The sequence below is a fragment of the Pituophis catenifer genome, unplaced genomic scaffold, assembly GCF_029215685.1.
Source record: "Pituophis catenifer annectens isolate HBS135680 unplaced genomic scaffold, rPitCat1.0.hap2 SCAF_1, whole genome shotgun sequence".
In the NCBI taxonomy this organism is placed as follows: Eukaryota; Metazoa; Chordata; class Lepidosauria; order Squamata; family Colubridae; genus Pituophis; species Pituophis catenifer.
Window position 1 is genome coordinate 117085722 of NW_027256881.1, and position 17230 is coordinate 117102951.

General features: G+C 36.9%; 1 protein-coding gene across 3 annotated transcripts in view; it reads right to left on the bottom strand.

The window, feature by feature from the left end:
• Positions 1-295: 295 nt before the first annotated feature.
• Positions 296-17230, bottom strand: part of CD109 (CD109 molecule) — an 87265-nt gene continuing 70330 nt past the window's right edge. For all 3 annotated transcript variants that reach the window (XM_070932905.1, XM_070932904.1, XM_070932903.1), the window contains 4 exons: positions 8820-8962; positions 6440-6596; positions 4166-4268; positions 296-3055 (listed from right to left, as the gene is read on the bottom strand). In XM_070932905.1, coding sequence (XP_070789006.1) covers positions 2883-3055; positions 4166-4268; positions 6440-6596; positions 8820-8962 — 576 coding nt within the window. In that variant the 3' untranslated portion in view covers positions 296-2882. The remainder of the gene's footprint in view (positions 3056-4165; positions 4269-6439; positions 6597-8819; positions 8963-17230) is intronic.

Consider the following 17230-nt stretch of genomic DNA (forward strand, 5'->3'; position numbering starts at 1 on the left):
TCTGTCCTTCATTCTGTCTCCGTAGTTTCTGATTCCCCTACAACCATGACTCCATCTTTCTGTCCTCCTAGCATATAATGAAGTCATTTTTTAAAATTTCTTCTAAACGCCAAGGATCCAAGATCCAGCCTTCTATATTCTGTAGATTCCTCCTATACACTAGCTGTACTTAACATCAGTAATTTGATAATCCTACAAGTAGGGCTTACTTAACAATGGAACAATGCAGTCATAAACTTTTGAAGAATATATACAGGCCTGACTCAAAAAAACACTGCATTTATATCAATATGAGACCAGTTTTATAGATATATTTATTAAACCATATGAAGTGGAGGTTTTTCCTTGATCTGGCAAGAATGCATATTTTAAATTTTCAGCACAAAATATATATTTTAATACAACATAATTAAAGACCTCATTCTCATATACATGTAAATCCTGAAATCTTAAACATGTATTTTCTTGCAGCCACAACACATATTTCTTTATTCAATATTAGGCAGATGTGTACATATATGAATAGAGAAATTTGTATTTCCAAGTGTGTGTGTATAATCTTTATTCCATGCACTTTTTCCTCAGGCCTATTCAATATAATATTCAAATTAAAGCATACAGTGCCAAATAAAATAGGCAGATATGCCAAACCCCTTGAGAATTGATTTTATGCACTTAAGATGTAATGCAGCTAAAGTTGCTTAAAGTTCTTTTATATGAATCTTAATATTCACCACATATTTGTCTACATTTGTTCATAGTTTCCTTTCTAAATGTTTAAACCTGTGCCTTACCACATCATTATTTTAATCCAGTGCTTCACCTCCTATCTAAGTGAATTTGACTATTGCAATATATAGTTGATATTTGATAGTCCTGCATCACTGGCAGCCTACAAACACTGGCATTTGTGAACATGGACACAGCTTTACTCTCTACTGGTTCAAGTTTTCTTTTCATTCATTTATTGAACCTTAGTTTTAAGGAAGATGGAAGCAGATTTTGATCCTATTTCAGTGACAAGAACACTGTTGTTTTTACTTCAGATTGGGCTCTTCTTTGTATTCTATTTAGACTGACAGAGACTTAATTCCAGCCATCTCAATGTCAATATTTTGCTTGTTCCTATAGAAGTCCTCGATGTACAACCATAATTGAGCCCAATATTTCTATCGCTAAGCAAAACAGTTAAGTGACTTTTGCCCCATTTTATGACCTTTCTTGCTTACGTAATACTGTTATTAAGTGAATCAGGCTTCCACATTGACTTTGCTTGTCAGAAGGTCATAAAAGCTGATCATATGACCCCAGGTCACTTGCAATCATCATAAATACATGCCAGTTGCCAAGCGTCCAAATTTTGATCGTTTGACTACAGTGATGCTGTAATAGTCATACGTCATTCACTTTTTTCAGTGCAGTTGTAATAGTCACTAAACAAACGATTTTAAGTTGAGTACTACCTACTGTATACTGCTAGTCTTTCTTGTTCTGCAAGGTGTTCTATCTCTGAGTAACTTATAAAGTTTGTACCACATTAAAATTCTTCAGAGGTAGAGTTCCTATTGGGTTAGTCTTCTAGTTTAACAACAACTTTTGTTTTTTGTCCATAGGATTAGCAGGACAAGGTGCGTTCAGTTTGAAGCAAGCCACTAAACTGCCTAATCTTACTCTCTAGCAACAATTAGGACAAGCAATAAATGTCATACTGTAAAAGAAAATACAAGATTTCTAATTAAAAAGAAGCCTTTATCATAATATAAATCTGTTGCTTTCTTATATTTACTTTTAACACACATACAAAAATAATGCACTCCAATGCATAATGAGGCATATTTTATTTTTAGCAGTTTAAGCATTTTTCATAATGTGACTAGTCAAGTATGAATTATGGCCAGCTGCTTGACATGTGGTTTTTTTTGAGCTGTAATTTAGTAGGTCTCCTTATGTGCACATTGTACAATCAATGCATATAAGAGTAATTTAGATCTTTAGAACATAACTGAGGAAATCAGTAATTATTGCAATGAATGTTAATCTGGCCCAAAGTACTTATTAAACTGCTTTGAAAAAGAGGCTCAGTCCTGTACCAGTACAGTCAATAACACTTATAAATTAAGTGTTAGCCTGAAATGTACCATAAACTAAATCCCATAAATTAGGAATGTAGGGCTTAAATAATATATTGTGTAAGTACTAAAACTAAACAATATTCCTTTAAAAAACTCTCAAATTCACTATAAAAATAAGAAACTAATACAAAATATATACTCCATTTTAGTTTTTTCCCCCTGAATATCAGTTTGGCCTCATTCAGACATGCTTTAAATTAAAAAATGATTAAAGTTTTAGACAAATCAATTTAATTTTAATTTAACATTATCTAATTCAGAGCAAAGGTTAGAGTCTGGATCCTCCCTTATTTCACTGGAGAAAATAGTTTAGGTTTCCATCTTATATACACTTATTAAAAGTACTGTAAGAGCCCTTCAGACTTATTACTAAACATATGCAGTATATAAGATTTTGCAGAAAGTCCCTAAGCATTTAATAGATAAAGAACAGTGTTTCTCAATCTTGGCAATTTTATACTGTGTGGATTTGCTGTCTGGGGAATTCTGGGATTTGAAGCCCACACATCATATAATTGCCAAGGGTGAGAAACACCAGTATAGAAGATGCCAATGAAAATAAAAATGGTACAAATGTGAAAAGTTTTCCATTCCGAGCAATTTACCCTTACTTAATTTGAGATGCAAATTCTTTCACAGAGTTTAAACCCATAAGTCAATTTTCATAGGGTCCAGACTCTCCTTATGCAGGAAAATACAATCAATGGTACTCTCAGCAGTGCAATAAGCGTCAGTCACCCAGTTATTAAATCAGACGAAAACATAGCAAGTTGACAGCACTAGCAGTACTAACAATTCCGAAGTGAGAGAAACGGATAAGGAGCCATCTGTTTTACAAAAATTACATTCATCGTCTTCACAGAAAGTACAAGATGACAAACTCTGCATCACCTGGGAGTTGTAGCTTTTCACTGTTCTCCTCCCTATTATGAACAATTGAAAAGCAAAGAAAAAAGGTATTAAGGCCCAACATTTCAAACAAATTATTATTTGATAGTATTTATATGCTGCTGTGAAACAATATCAGAAGCAAAACTATCCCATAACTTCACCACTGTCCTCTGTCAGGTTATTGGGGGCAGCATGCTGACATTATAAACTGGCCAGAGTGGGCTATAAAGCACTATGTGGGTGATATATTTATTTATTTATTTGTTCAACTTGTATGCCGCCTTTCTCCGAAGACTCAAGGCGGCTTACAATGCATTTAAAAACCATATATAAAACATTAAAAGTTAAACCATTAAAAACAATTAAAACCCATTCACACCATTCATGGCCGGATCTCACCAAATCGCAGCAGCAAGATCAACGGCCCCAGGCCTGCCGGAAGAGCCAGGTCTTCACCGCTTTTCGGAAGGCCAATAGGGTGGGGATGGTCCGGACCTCAGGAGGTAACTGGTTCCAGAGAGCTGGGGCAGCCACAGAGAAGGCCCTCCCCTGTGGGCCCGCCAGCCGGCATTGTTTAGCTGACGGGACCCTGAGGAGACCAACTCTGTGGGATCTCACCGGTCGCTGGGAGCTATGCGGTAGAAGGCGGTCTCGAAGATACCCTGGCCCTGAGCAATGTAGGTCTTTAAATATATAAGTCTAAGTGCTATTGCTGTTAGGTATAATGCCCTGATTTCAATCTTCTATCTGGACCAGATGAATAAAAGTCATTTTTTTACTATATATCCATGAATCCGTACTATTGCTAAATTTGTTGAAATGAGGAATGCTTTAAGTAACAAAATCATTCTTGATTGAAGAATTATATCCCAAAATATCAATCTTTCAGAGAACATAAATTTAATGGACCTTATGTTCCACTGAACACTGCCCTCTCCTCACCACCTCCCCCTTCTTCAAGGTTTAAGAGAATTAACATTATTTAAGTTCCTGTGGTTTCCAGTCATGCTTATTTCTCATGTACAGTCTTTACTGTAACTAATTGAATCTGGTCTTTCCTTAACATACAACAGTTCATTTTTCCCTTTCCCACCTAAACTGCATACTTGAGCACTGAATGCATAAAAGTGATTGACACATACTAGGTTCATAATAATCCATCACAGTCACTGAAGCATCCTGGGTATTTGCCACTTTGAAGTCTCTCACAGCTGGAATGTCCACACAAACCTGTGTTTCGTTTAACTACCAAAAAAAAAAAAAAGATAATTTTCAGAGAGGTCTACAGTATATGCTTCCATAATTAATGCATATGAAAAACTAGATGTTTAATATTAAAAAAAAGAAACTTCCTATGCATCCATCTTTAACTGCATTACCCAGAACAGTAGATACAGCTATATATTTACAAATAGCTGCCCTTTCTGACAATCTTACTGTATACTGTTTGCCAATAAGAGTAGACATATTGCACAAATGTAGAATCACAAACAGTAGCTGATTCACACACATAAGCGCAACAGTCCATATCTGTCACAAAGAATCATGCTTACCAAAATTTATTCTTATTTCTCTACTTGTTTTGAAACTAAATACAAGTAGATCAATTGCCTTGGACAGCAACTATTTGAAGTTATAATGATGATGAAAAAGTAACTTTGTGACCAATCTCCATACTTATGACCTTCACAGTGTCTCTCTCTGTTACATATTCACCAATATAGTCCATTAGAATATATTGTCCTGTGCCTGACCTCTTTTATTCTGCACAGCTCCCAGATTGGAATGATTGCTTAAACAAGCTATCATTTCCTGAATTGCTTTTCTCTGCAGTACAGCAATCCCCAAAATGTGCTAATTGCAATTTAACAAACTCAGCTCTGTGACCTTCATTAACCAGCTTATAGCTGCTGCCTGTAACTGACAAGACCTTGGATCAGTTTCACACTTTTGGCTTTTGTTTGCCTTATAAGCTATGGAACGCCCAGCCCTGAACTGCTAAGCAGACAATCAATGCCAGCACATTCCTTTCAATGTGCATTCTCTATTGTGTACCCACTTATTGTTTTATAATCCCTTTGTCTCAAGACAAACATCAACTTTCCTCTTGCTAATTATCTCAGCACTGGAGTGAGCACTCCAAAGGGTGGGGATTAGGGAAAAAATGGGCTACAAGATTTGCCCTTTTACCAGGCTTCCTTGCGAGTCAGGTTCTGGAAACCTTCCCCATCTATTGGACTCATCTGTCTGTTTAGGTTCATATCCTTGTGACACTAAAGCATGGGTGTCAAACTCACAGTGTCACTTTGTAATCACATGACGTATCATGACTTTTCCCCCCTTCACTAAAATGGGGTGGGCGTGGCCAGTATGTGATGCATCCAACCCGCAGGCCAAGAGTTTGACACCCCTGCTGTAAAGGAAAGAAAACCTGAAGTAAAATCATAAGCACCGTCGTAGTCACATGATTTTCCACTTAGTGACTGAATTGCCAGTCCCAACTGTGGTTGCTGAATGAGGACTAAACCAGTTACATTATACTTATTGGCTGCAGCTGTGACCAACAACTCTGTTGCTAAGCAACAATGTCTTTAAGAAGAACATCACGTGAGCACAACTTACAACTTTCTACAGGCTTCTCCATTGATTTTGCTTTTGTTGGAAACAGGCTGTGAAGGTTGCAAATGGCAATCATGTGACCATGAGACTGCATAAATCAGCACTGGTTGCCAAGCACCTAAATCATGATTTTGTGACTTCCAGTTTGTATCTATATGATTTTTTTAGTTTTTGTTTGCAGAAATACAAAACATGCAACTTTGTGAACTGGTTGTCTTGCTTTTTAGCACCGTCGTAGCTTCAAATGGTCACTGAACAAGTGGCCAGTAAGCAAAGACCACCTGTATCATGTGAATCCACCTTTATACATCTATTTATACTTTATTCTTTATCCTGAGTAAACACATAAATGCTTGCACTATTAGTGTGCTTAATCTTGGCACAGTACAGTATGGCCTGTCAAACAGAAAAACCAGGGAGAACAAGCTGGCTATAGAACTACTTCATTCTCGTTTCTCTTTTCCTTAACTATGAAGATAAAAAGTTTAGAAATATAGGCTTCCTATCAGAGCCTATAATTTGATAATTTTAATTTGGTCTTTTGACCCTTAAACATCTCTTTCTACTTATTCTTACAAGGCCTGGTCAAACTTATGTAAATATACTTCATAAAATATGGCCTCTCTTGAATGAATTGGAGGATTCCAATTAAATTTTAGCTCTAAATTTTGTCTATAGTGTTGACCAAACATAATGTTTATTTTAAATGATAATTTAAAAAAAAACTTTTCATAATTTTAGTTTTTGAATCAAAGTTTTATCATCATTCTGACTAGTATGTCTTTATTTTGACTTACAGAGTCCAGATATAAATGGATTTTGCCTTCCTCTTTTTCCACTTTTTTAACTGGGTCAGCTAATGACACAAAACTGGGTGACAGAGAGAAGCCACTCAGTAATCCAATCTCCATGAGAGCCATGCCGGTCTTTGAAGATGAGCCAGTACCCAGATATCTAACAAAGAAAAAGGTATGAGTTACATAGAAATAACAGTGCATGCACATGTGCACACACAACCATGCAATGTTTTTAATTCCTAGTATAGAATTAAAGTATAGACCTTAATTCTCCATTTGTACTGGAGGAAAATAAAATTATGAAAGAGCACAATTAATTAATTAATTAATTTTTGTTTATAGTGTTTCTATATATAATATTGTACGCCCTCCAGAGTTATTCTGTGGAAAGATGGGCAGTCAATACATTTTAAAAATAAATAAATAAATACCTCTTCCCCCCACCCATTTTAAAGGTACCAGATATCTAAATCAAGAACAAACATTGATTTACAACTATAACATTATGACAGGAACTACTGAGAGGACAAGCGAAGTGAAAGCATCAAACGGCAATGACAAAAAGTCATTGGATATTTCTGCTATAATTTTTCCACAAAGCATTTGTCAGGTTTGTGCCCTGAACGCTTGGGAACTGAATAAAACAATATTTCTTGTTATCAGGTAGTCCTTTTTGCCAGTTTTTAAAGTGAATCACTGCCATTGTTATGTGAATCATGTGGTCTTTGAATGACTCCAGCTTCCCTCATTGCTTATCAGAAGCCAAGCTGGGAACATCGCAAATTTTATTTATTTTTATTTTATTTTATATCAAATTTATATACCGCCCTTCTCCCTGAGGACTCAGGGCGGTGTACAGCCAAATAAAAACATAAACTACAAACATTAAAATACTATTAAAAAGATATATATAAATTTGGCCCCGTAATTAAAAAAAAAAAAACAATGACAAACCAGTTAAAAACATTTAAAAGTGTTAAAGCCCGGCTTGCTGAAAAAAGAAAGTTTTAAGGGCACGGCGGAAGGCACCGAGGTCTTAGATTCTCCTTATCTCTGGGGGCAGTTGGTTCCAGAGGGTGGGTGCCCCCACAAAGAAGGCCCTCCCCCTGGGGGTCACCAGCCTACATTGTTTGGCTGATGGCACCCCGAGGAGGCTCTCTCTGTGGGAGCACACAGGTCGATGGGAGGCCGTCGGTAGCAGCAGGCGGTCTCGAAGATATCTAGGTCCTATGCCATGGAGCGCTTTAAAGGTGATAACCAACACCTTGAAGTGCACCTGGAAGACCACTGGGAACCAGTGCAGCTCACGCAGGAGAGGTGTTGTATGGGAGCGCCATGCAGCTCCCGTAACTACCCACGTGGCCGCATTCTGGACCAGTTGGAGCTTCCGGGTGCCCCTCAAGGGGAGCCCCATGTAGAGAACGTTGCAGTAGTCCAGGCGAGAGGTGATGAGGGCATGAGTGACTGTGCGCAGGGAATCCCGATCAAGAAAGGGCCGCAACTGGCGTATCAGGTGAATCTGACAAAAAGTCCCCCTGGCCACAGCCGTCAGATGTTCCTCCAAGGACAGCTGAGTATCCAGAAGGACTCCCAGATTGCGAGCCCTCTCCGAGGGGGCCAAAGACTCGCCCCCAATAGTCAGAGATGGAGTCATCTGACTATATCGGGATGCCGGGAACCACAGCCATTCAGTCTTGGAAGAGTTGAGTTTGAGCCGGTTTCTCCCCATCCAGATCCGCACAGCCTCCAGGCACCAGGACATTACTTCAAGGGCATCGTTGGGGTGGCCAGGGGTGGAGATGTACAGCTGGGTGTCATCAGCGTACTGGTGGTACTTCACCCCAAAGCCACGGATGATCTCACCCAGCGGCAATCACATGAACCTGGGATGCTGCAATCATCATAAATACATGCCAGTTACCACGTGCACAAATTTTGACGATGTGACTATGGGAATGCCGTGGTAGTAGTCCTAAGTATCAGGAGCAGCCATAGGTATCAAACTCATGGCGTCATGTTGTTGTCACATGACATATCGTGACTTTTCCCCCTTCGCTAAACCAAGGGTGGGCGTGGCAAGTGTGTGACACATCTGGGCCACGAGCCACGAGTTTGACACCCCTGGCCTAAGGGAAGAACTTGTGAACTGAGCTGTCTCTTTAGATTTAACTAAGCTTTAACTTTGGTAGGAATTTTTGTTTGATTCATTGATTCATTCATACATTCATTCATTCATTCATTTAGAAAACCTGGCAAAATATGATGGAGTGGTATGCCCAAACTTTGATTTCTCTGAAATCTTAAAAAGATATATTTGTTAAAGCTCAAAAGTCATTTTTTAAAATTGTAAATAAAAGAGAATGGATAGCTTAATACTTACCTGGTGCACACATTTAAAGTTAAGCTATTTATGTCTTCTTTGTCATCCTTTACATAGACATCTAAGTCAAAGGCTTCTTGATTTTGTGCAGATCTACGCCTTTTGCTGGTATGTGAATTTTTCACATTGTATATAACATTGAGCTATAGAGAAACAAATTTTTTTAAAAATGATATTCAGTGAAGATAACAGCAGAAAAGAATAATAATAATAGCTATTTCAGAGTTTATCAGATTAAATTCATATATGCAATACTGTAACATACAATCCAAAAATAAATGTGGGACATTTCGCATCCTTTTCTGAAATAAAACTTTCAGTTTCAAATTCTCAAAACAAATCTATCAAAAGCACCTCAAAATGACAAATCAAACATGCTTTCTTCTTATTGGACCTGCTGTGAACTTGGTCAAATCAAGTTGGAAATAAATCAAAATGTTGTCATCACCCAAAATGCTATTGCTTTAGTGTTTGCCAAGAAAAGCAAAATGGTAAGAATTTACTGGCAATTCAGGAACACCTGGATCAACATACAGGATAGCCTCTTAAACAACTATTTTACTGGAAGGAATTTTACATTCAATTTTTCATTCCTTCTTGGCCTTAAACAAAGATAAATCCACGAAGAAAGAAAACTCTACAAAGGAACAATCAAGCATGATATCCTGTCATAGGCAGAAAGAATTTTACCAACACATTTTAAAAGATATTTTGATATGACAATTTAAATGACAGTGGTAGTAGATATGCATGCAGCATATATTCACTAGCTGGTACATTCATAATGATTGACATCCTGGCTTATACTCATAGCTGTCAATATGTAATTTCTGGAAACTGCAAAACATCATTCAAGACATCTGGAACCTCTGACATAATTCGTACACATTTGCCTATTCCTGTGTCAAACCACACATCTTTCCTTAAAGATTCAGTTCTGTTATGGAATTACTGATTTCTCTAGGCTATGCAACCACTGCTTCTATGATGGATTGTGAATAAGATTGTGTGAGTCTCCCACATCTGGGTCAATGACTCAACTAAACAGATTATGTCATTTTGTAATTCTTTTCTTCTTCTTTTTTTCAAAAAAATTGATTTCTGCTCCAAAACTAGAAAGATAAGCCAACTACATTTTTCTAAATGGCATAGACATTTAGTTAAACATTTAGTTAAACAATAACATTTTGCATCAGTTTTTATATTCGTTTTATGTTGTAATTAAGCACTCTTGGGGAGAGGCAAGTAGCTGTTATAACAGCTATCTGCAAGGGAAAGGGGGATCCAAAACAATGAACAGGAAGATTCTTAGCTGATAAGAATTATCTGGAAATTATTATTTCTGCCAAAGTACTATTGTACTTGTTATAAAGTTCTGCACTTGCCATATTCACTATTTTCTTATTCTGAATATGTTGACAGCTACATGAGAAGAGTTTGATTTACTAATTAAAGGCAAACCACTCCAAAAATATCTTGTCAAGTAAACTGCATAGGCCTATCTATGTAGTTGCAAGAAACAATGACATTAATTTATAAAAAAAGAGTTCTGCATAAGTAATTATGCATTCATATTTGCAGAAAGTTTAGCTTTGTACTTGTGTTCTACTGTTCATTTAGTGTGTCACTCAAACATGCAATTTGACCACAAATGCTAAATTTATGCCTGTGTACATATATTTTGCATGTTATAAATTTATACATTTTTATTTCTGTAGTAAAATTCCTTCATGGTCAGATAAAACATTGCAAACTTGGAAGCTTGAGCAAACTTTAAGTAAACCAGAGTGTATTCTCCTTAGCATGTCATGTCCAGGTTCATTTTCAAAAAACATATGCCATTTTAAAATGCATCTTTCTCATCTACCTATAATTCTTGTTTATTGCATATAGAGACATTGCATATAGAGAATTTTACCTAAGTGAATAGGAGGTAGTTTAGTCTTCGTGAAAGATGCTTGAAGTAGAACATTTAATACACATAACATTTAATATACACATTAAACTACAATATAGGTTGATTTTGGTTTAGTGTGGTATGTAAACCTAGTTATTCTAGTTGGTAAACTATGGTTATGGCCAAGCCATATATATAAATGTAGTCATTGTGGCTTCAACAAATATTAAAATTAATCTTGGCTTACTATAATGCGTTAACTTGGCCTTAGTTTTGCCAGTTCTTGATTGGAAAAAATCTCCAATGCTTTTCCAAGATAAATGGCAGGAAGATGGTATCCTTCACATTTATGAAACTGCAAGACTTTACGCTTCTGGAACTACTTTGCTTCAACAATTATTGAAAACAAGGAGCTTTCTTGTGAAAGCATTATCGAAATCCTTTTAGCAGCAGCCTTTACAATATTCCAGCTAAAAAAATATCAAAACTTTGGAAAACTGCCTGTCAGTCCAGGAATCTTTGCTCTCTCATGTTTATCCTTATGGTTGGAATTTAAACAGATGTCTGGATGAAAGTTTATGGTTAAAGGGTTATTTTCAGGAAGAAATTTTTGGCAGCATTTTCTTTGGCTACTGAATTAAGCTTTGAGAAAGAAAGTAGAATGCTAATGAGCTTGCATTTTAAAACAAATGAACTTCAGCAGGTGTGAGAATGGATGAGAAGATTCACACAATCCTGACCTGGGCTTTTTCTTTTAAGAGGCTTCAGGTATATCTTGTTTAGACTTGATAAAAGTGATTAAAACCCTAACGTCAAAATAAAAACTAATATGAATGTATTCACTTGCTTCAGGAATGAAACACAGACAAACACATTAAGCATGCTAGTGTCTCATTGGGCCACATTTTTTTCACTTTATTGGCATATGTAGAATTGAAAAATCAGGGCTGCTCACTAGGCTGAAAGCTGAAAAATATCTCTGAAGAAGACAATTGGAAATCTCCTTGCTGACAAAAAAAAATGTCATGGATGCAGTCAGAAACCAGACACAGGACCATCTTTATTTTTTTAAAGTTGAAGATTGTTGTTTTTCTTACATTTTGGAGAGCAGTCTGTATATTTATCAACAGTAGACACATAGAAAGCATAATTTTGTTTCATCCAAGATAAAGGTGAGGGGTGCTACATGTTACCTAGTTTGGGTAATGAAATATCTGCAAGAAAATAACCAAGCTCAGAGAATACCAAGGACTCCTCATTTCAACCCTTACAAATATTTTCTTATTGATAAAGTTTCAGACCAATTGGGCATCCATTTGAATTTCTGAATGCAAATTGAATTTTGAATGCATTCAATTTACGGATCAAACAGATGCAAAATAATGAAAAATTTGCAGGGAAAATTGTAAGATTCTTTGAAAAATCAGTTTTATGGAAAAATGTACCAAGAACTGGCATCTCCCTTGGAAGTGGATGGTCATTAGACTTTGCTATATAATATAATACATTATCCAGAAGAGATTCAAAAAGTGAAATAGAGTTCTAAGATGACATGATTCATTCTTCCCAGATGTTTAAAAAGCTTCTCTTTCCCCCTTTTTTCTGTTCCATCCTGTATAGGCATAACTCAGGAAATCCCTAGACATGGTTGAAGGATTGCTTTTGACTTGAATTACAACTGGTAGTGTTGTCATTGCTAACTCTAAAGGAAGGGACAGGTTCCTCTTTACACATGATGCAATGGTAGTAAAATATATCCTTGCTTCACTTCATCTACTCCGAAATTCCAAATGTGATCATTCTTTATAGACAGCTCACATGTAATTCATAGCAGATGATAAATCATGCAATGTTAATTGCTGTTATTATCAGCCATTATTGCATTCTGTATTAGTACAGATTTTTTTAAAATGGGAATTTCATGTATCATTTGCTTAAAGTTTTTTATTGTATTTTTTGGCATATTAATATCAATTCTAATGTTAGAGTACTTTACTAGAAAAGGGTAGGTTGCTTGATTTGACTATAAATAAGTCATGAATCATATTATTAATTTATCTGCCTACTTTTCTCAAGAGTAACTCAATCCTGATAACAAACTGCAATCATTCTTAAAGGATGGAACATTTAAAAGAACAAGAATGGCATAGTTTAATTTGATTTTATCGGGTTTTTAAATTTTGTGTATTTATGTATTTTATTGTTGGCTGCTCACCGCCCTGAGTCCTTCTGGAGTAGGGCGGTATACAAATCAAATAAATAAAATAAATAAATAAATAAAATAAATAGTTTAACGCTCTCCAGCCTAGATGGTATGTCTTAGGATGCTTTAGGAAGAGTTACCTTCAGCTTGCAAAGGTTCTTTGTACAGAACAACTGTGTCATAAATGAGAAAACATTGGTCAAGTAGTCTCTTAATAAGACTTGTGGTAGAATTTAGAGTGCTGCATCTACACGTGAGGACAAACCATCTTCCACTCCAGGTGCCGTGGATTATGAGCTGTGGTTAAGCTCTTTGGATAAGGATTAGAAGTTCTGTTTAATTTCACCAAGAGCCTTGGTGGCACCAGCTGCCTGCAATTACTGCAAGTTCAAATCTCACCAGGCTCAAGGTTGACTCAGCCTTCCATCCTTTCTAAGGTAGGTAAAATGAGGACCCAGTTTGTGGGGGCAATAAGCTGACTTTGTATAAAAAAGAACACTGCTGGGGGGGGGGGCGAAAGCCCTACTAAGCAGGTATATACAAAAGTATGAAGGCTATTGCTTAATGCATTGTAAGCTGCCCTGAGTCTCCGGAGAAAGGGCGGCATATAAATCGAACCAATAAATAAATAGATAGATAGATAGATAGATAGACAGACAGACAGACAGACAGACAGACAGACAGACAGACAGACAAATAATATGCTGTCCTTTCTCTTTATGGAGGTTATCAAAAGATATTCAGGTAGTCCTCGACTTACAACCATTCATTTAGTGATCGTTCAAAGTGACAATGGCACTGAAAAAAGTGACTTATGACCGGTTTTCACACTTACGACTGCTGCAGCATCCCCAAGGCTACGTGATCAAAATTCAGATGCTTAGCAACTGGTTCATATTTATGACCATTGCAGTGTCCCGGGGTCATGTGATCCACTTCTGCGATCTTCTGACAAACAAAGTCAATGAGGAAGCCAGAATCGCTTAACAACCAGGTTACTAATTTAACAACTGCAGTGATTCTCTTAACAACTGTGGCAAGAAAGGTCATAAAAACTCACTTAACAACTGATTCACTTAGGAACAGAAATTTTGGGGGTCAGTTGTAGTCGTAAGTGAAGGACTACTATAACAAGTAAGAATATTAAATGTACCTCAAAAACCTTTAAAGCCTCAAAAACCAGTTGGCTGACTGCACTCAGGGCTGACCTCTCAAAAGGTGATTTCCTCAACTGATGAGACTTTAAATTTCATTATGACCACTCTGAACTGAGTCTGGACAGCAACTGGCAATCAGTGAAATTGTTTCAGCCAAGGGTGACATGGGACCTCCAGGGGACACCACTCACTACCTATATCATTTTTCTGCAATTTTCATTCTCAAGAGCTGCTGCTAAAAAAATGCATGGGCAGTAAATCAGCCTTGAGGTTATCACTGCATGGATTTTAGGATTCTTGGTTTATCAGCTAAAGCTGCGGTGGCTGTCCAATGTTAATGCTGAATCCAGAAGACCCACTAGACTACAAAATTGATTCAAGGGAGTCTCCTTCTAAAACAAGTATTATAGGAAGTTCTTGATTTACAACAGTTCATTTAGTGACTCTTCAAGGATAGGGGTGAAATCCAGCAGGTTCTGACAGGTTCTGGAGAACCGGTAGTGGAAATTTTGAGTAGTTCGGAGAACCGGCAAATACCACCTCTGGCTGGCCCCAGAGTGGGGAGGGAATGGGGATTTTGCAATATTCTTCCCCTAGGAGTGGGGAGGGAGTGGAGATTTTGCAATATCCTTCCCTCAGGAGTGGGGAGGGAATGGGGATTTTGCAATATTCTTCCCCCAGGAGTGGGGAGGGAGTGGAGATTTTGCAATATCCTTCCCTCAGGAGTGGGGAGGGAATGGGGATTTTGCAGTATCCTTCCCCTGCCATGCCCACCAAGCCACACCCTCCAAGCCACGCCCACAGAACCGATGGTAAAAAAAATTGAATTTCACCACTGGAAAAAAGTGACTTATGACTTACGACCATTACAGCATCCCCATGGTTACATGAAAAAAATTCAGACGTTTGGCAACTGACTCATATTAATGATGGTTGAAATGTCCCGGGATCATGAGACCACCTTTTGCTACCTTCTGATAAGCAAAGTCAATGGAGAAGCCAGATTCACTTAACAACCATGATACTAACTTAACAACTGCAGTGATTCATTGAACAACTATAGCAAGAAAGGTTGTGAAACAGGGTAAATTCACTTAATAACTGTCTCACTTAGCAACAGAAATTTTGGGCTCAATTGTGGTCATAAGTCATATTTATAACTGTATTTCCCAAATCCCGATGTCCAACTCCCTGTGTTATAAATTGCCATGTCTTATTTTATTCCTCCACATCTAAGTCTAGGGTCATCTGGAGACATTCAGAGGCCCTAGAAATCTCAGACCTTAAATCTCTAAGAAAGGAAAGGAAAGCTAAATATTATCAGCATATTGGTGGTTTCTGGCTCTCAATTTGAGAACGACACTTCTATGTGATTTCATATTGGAATTAAACAGAATTTTCCCGTCTTTAACCATACACTGACATTTCTGATATTGTCATCAAATCCTACAAGCTGTCTTTTCAATGCTACTTAAAAATAGATAAATATACTGGTAATATCATATGCCTATAGACAGTTGATCAAGTAAAAGACCCTCTTGTTCCATGTGTTAATTACAAACACAGGATAGGGTTTGAGTCTGTGCATTTGGCATCTAATATTTATTTAGATTTTTCTTAAAAGTGTTTTAAGTTGTTGATAACTTGATTGCACATCAATTTTGATTGTTTTAAAATAAACTAGTAATATTTTTGCATGTGTAGACAACTTGCAGCAATTTGACTGCTGTTAAAAACAATTCCAGCTGAGTCCACCACTGTCAGATATGATGGATGAACAATTTATTGCCTGCTGTGTTATTTTCAAACGTTGGCCTTCATTAATGGACCTGAAGTTATTTTCAAATGTATATTTTTTTGATAAAAATAAATATGATTTCTGTAAATGCATATACCCAAATAATGGCATTTTATAACAAGCCCAGCCCCCTCTGAAATTTTATATATAACCTATTCTTCAAATTCTGTTTGTGGGGTTGCATTGCTAATGTCACGTATTCTACTGTTTATTTGTACTGGATGCTAATCAACATGGAATTTGACTCATGTAACCCAATTGTTTTACAAGGATTAAAGATAAAAAGATGTAAAACAGGCCTGGGGTTTCTATGCTAACTGGATTCTGTGTCCCTAGTATCCCTTTGATCCACAGAGAACACCATTTCCTTTGACAGGAGTCCAAATATGGAGACAGGTCTCACATGCCAAGATACTTTTGTAAGTTGTTTTCATTCTCCTTCTCATCTTCCCCTGGGCTACCAGACAGCATTTGATTTGCTATGTCGGGTAGCGTTGTGAGAATTGGACAAAAGAGCAATATGCTACTGGCCGACAATAGAATGATGTGTATGCATTTTGCCAGGGTTAAAAAAGAAAGATATATAATGAACACTGAAAAATCTAAGCAACAATTTTTGTGGCAGGGAAGAGAGAAGGGAAGCTTCTCCTGGAAAATCAAGTGATTATTTTTTAAACACAGTGGAGTGGGCAGAAAAGCTGAAGAACGGGAGGAAGACAGTGCTGCAAATAAGGAATTGCATGAAAATTACTGCTACCACATTCCACACTGCTTACGAGAAGCCCAAGATTATCATATTGAATTATGGACTGGGCAGCATTTTTATAAAGGACAACCACTTCAATACTGATAGTAGTGATGTTCAGGATTTCCTGAAAGCCACTATAGATCCAAAATGAAGTTAACAACATATCTGCCATCAGAGTTCACTGTTATGCTGCAAGCTGTACTGCAGTTCAGAATAAAACTGTTCACATCAAGAAGTCTTGGTGCTGATTTAGAAGATCCATCCTTTACATAGAATAATAATCTTAAAGTGACATTTAACAGCATCCTAATGCTATTACAATTGCCTTCTGGGAAAACACCAGGAGTTTAGCAGGAAAGGAGAAACAAAATCTCTTTTGGTGAGACATTCACACAGAGTAATTAGAATCTAAATCATACTTTCCAATATGATAGGTACATTGGGAATATTACATAATTACTAGAATTAATTAATAGCATTCTATTAATATATAATTGCTATATTAATATGATATTAGTAATCAAAGCAGTTTTAAAAAGACCAAACAAAAGAATAACATATGGAGAAAACAAACTAAAGTAATAAAGTCATAAGGACAGCTGTGACTT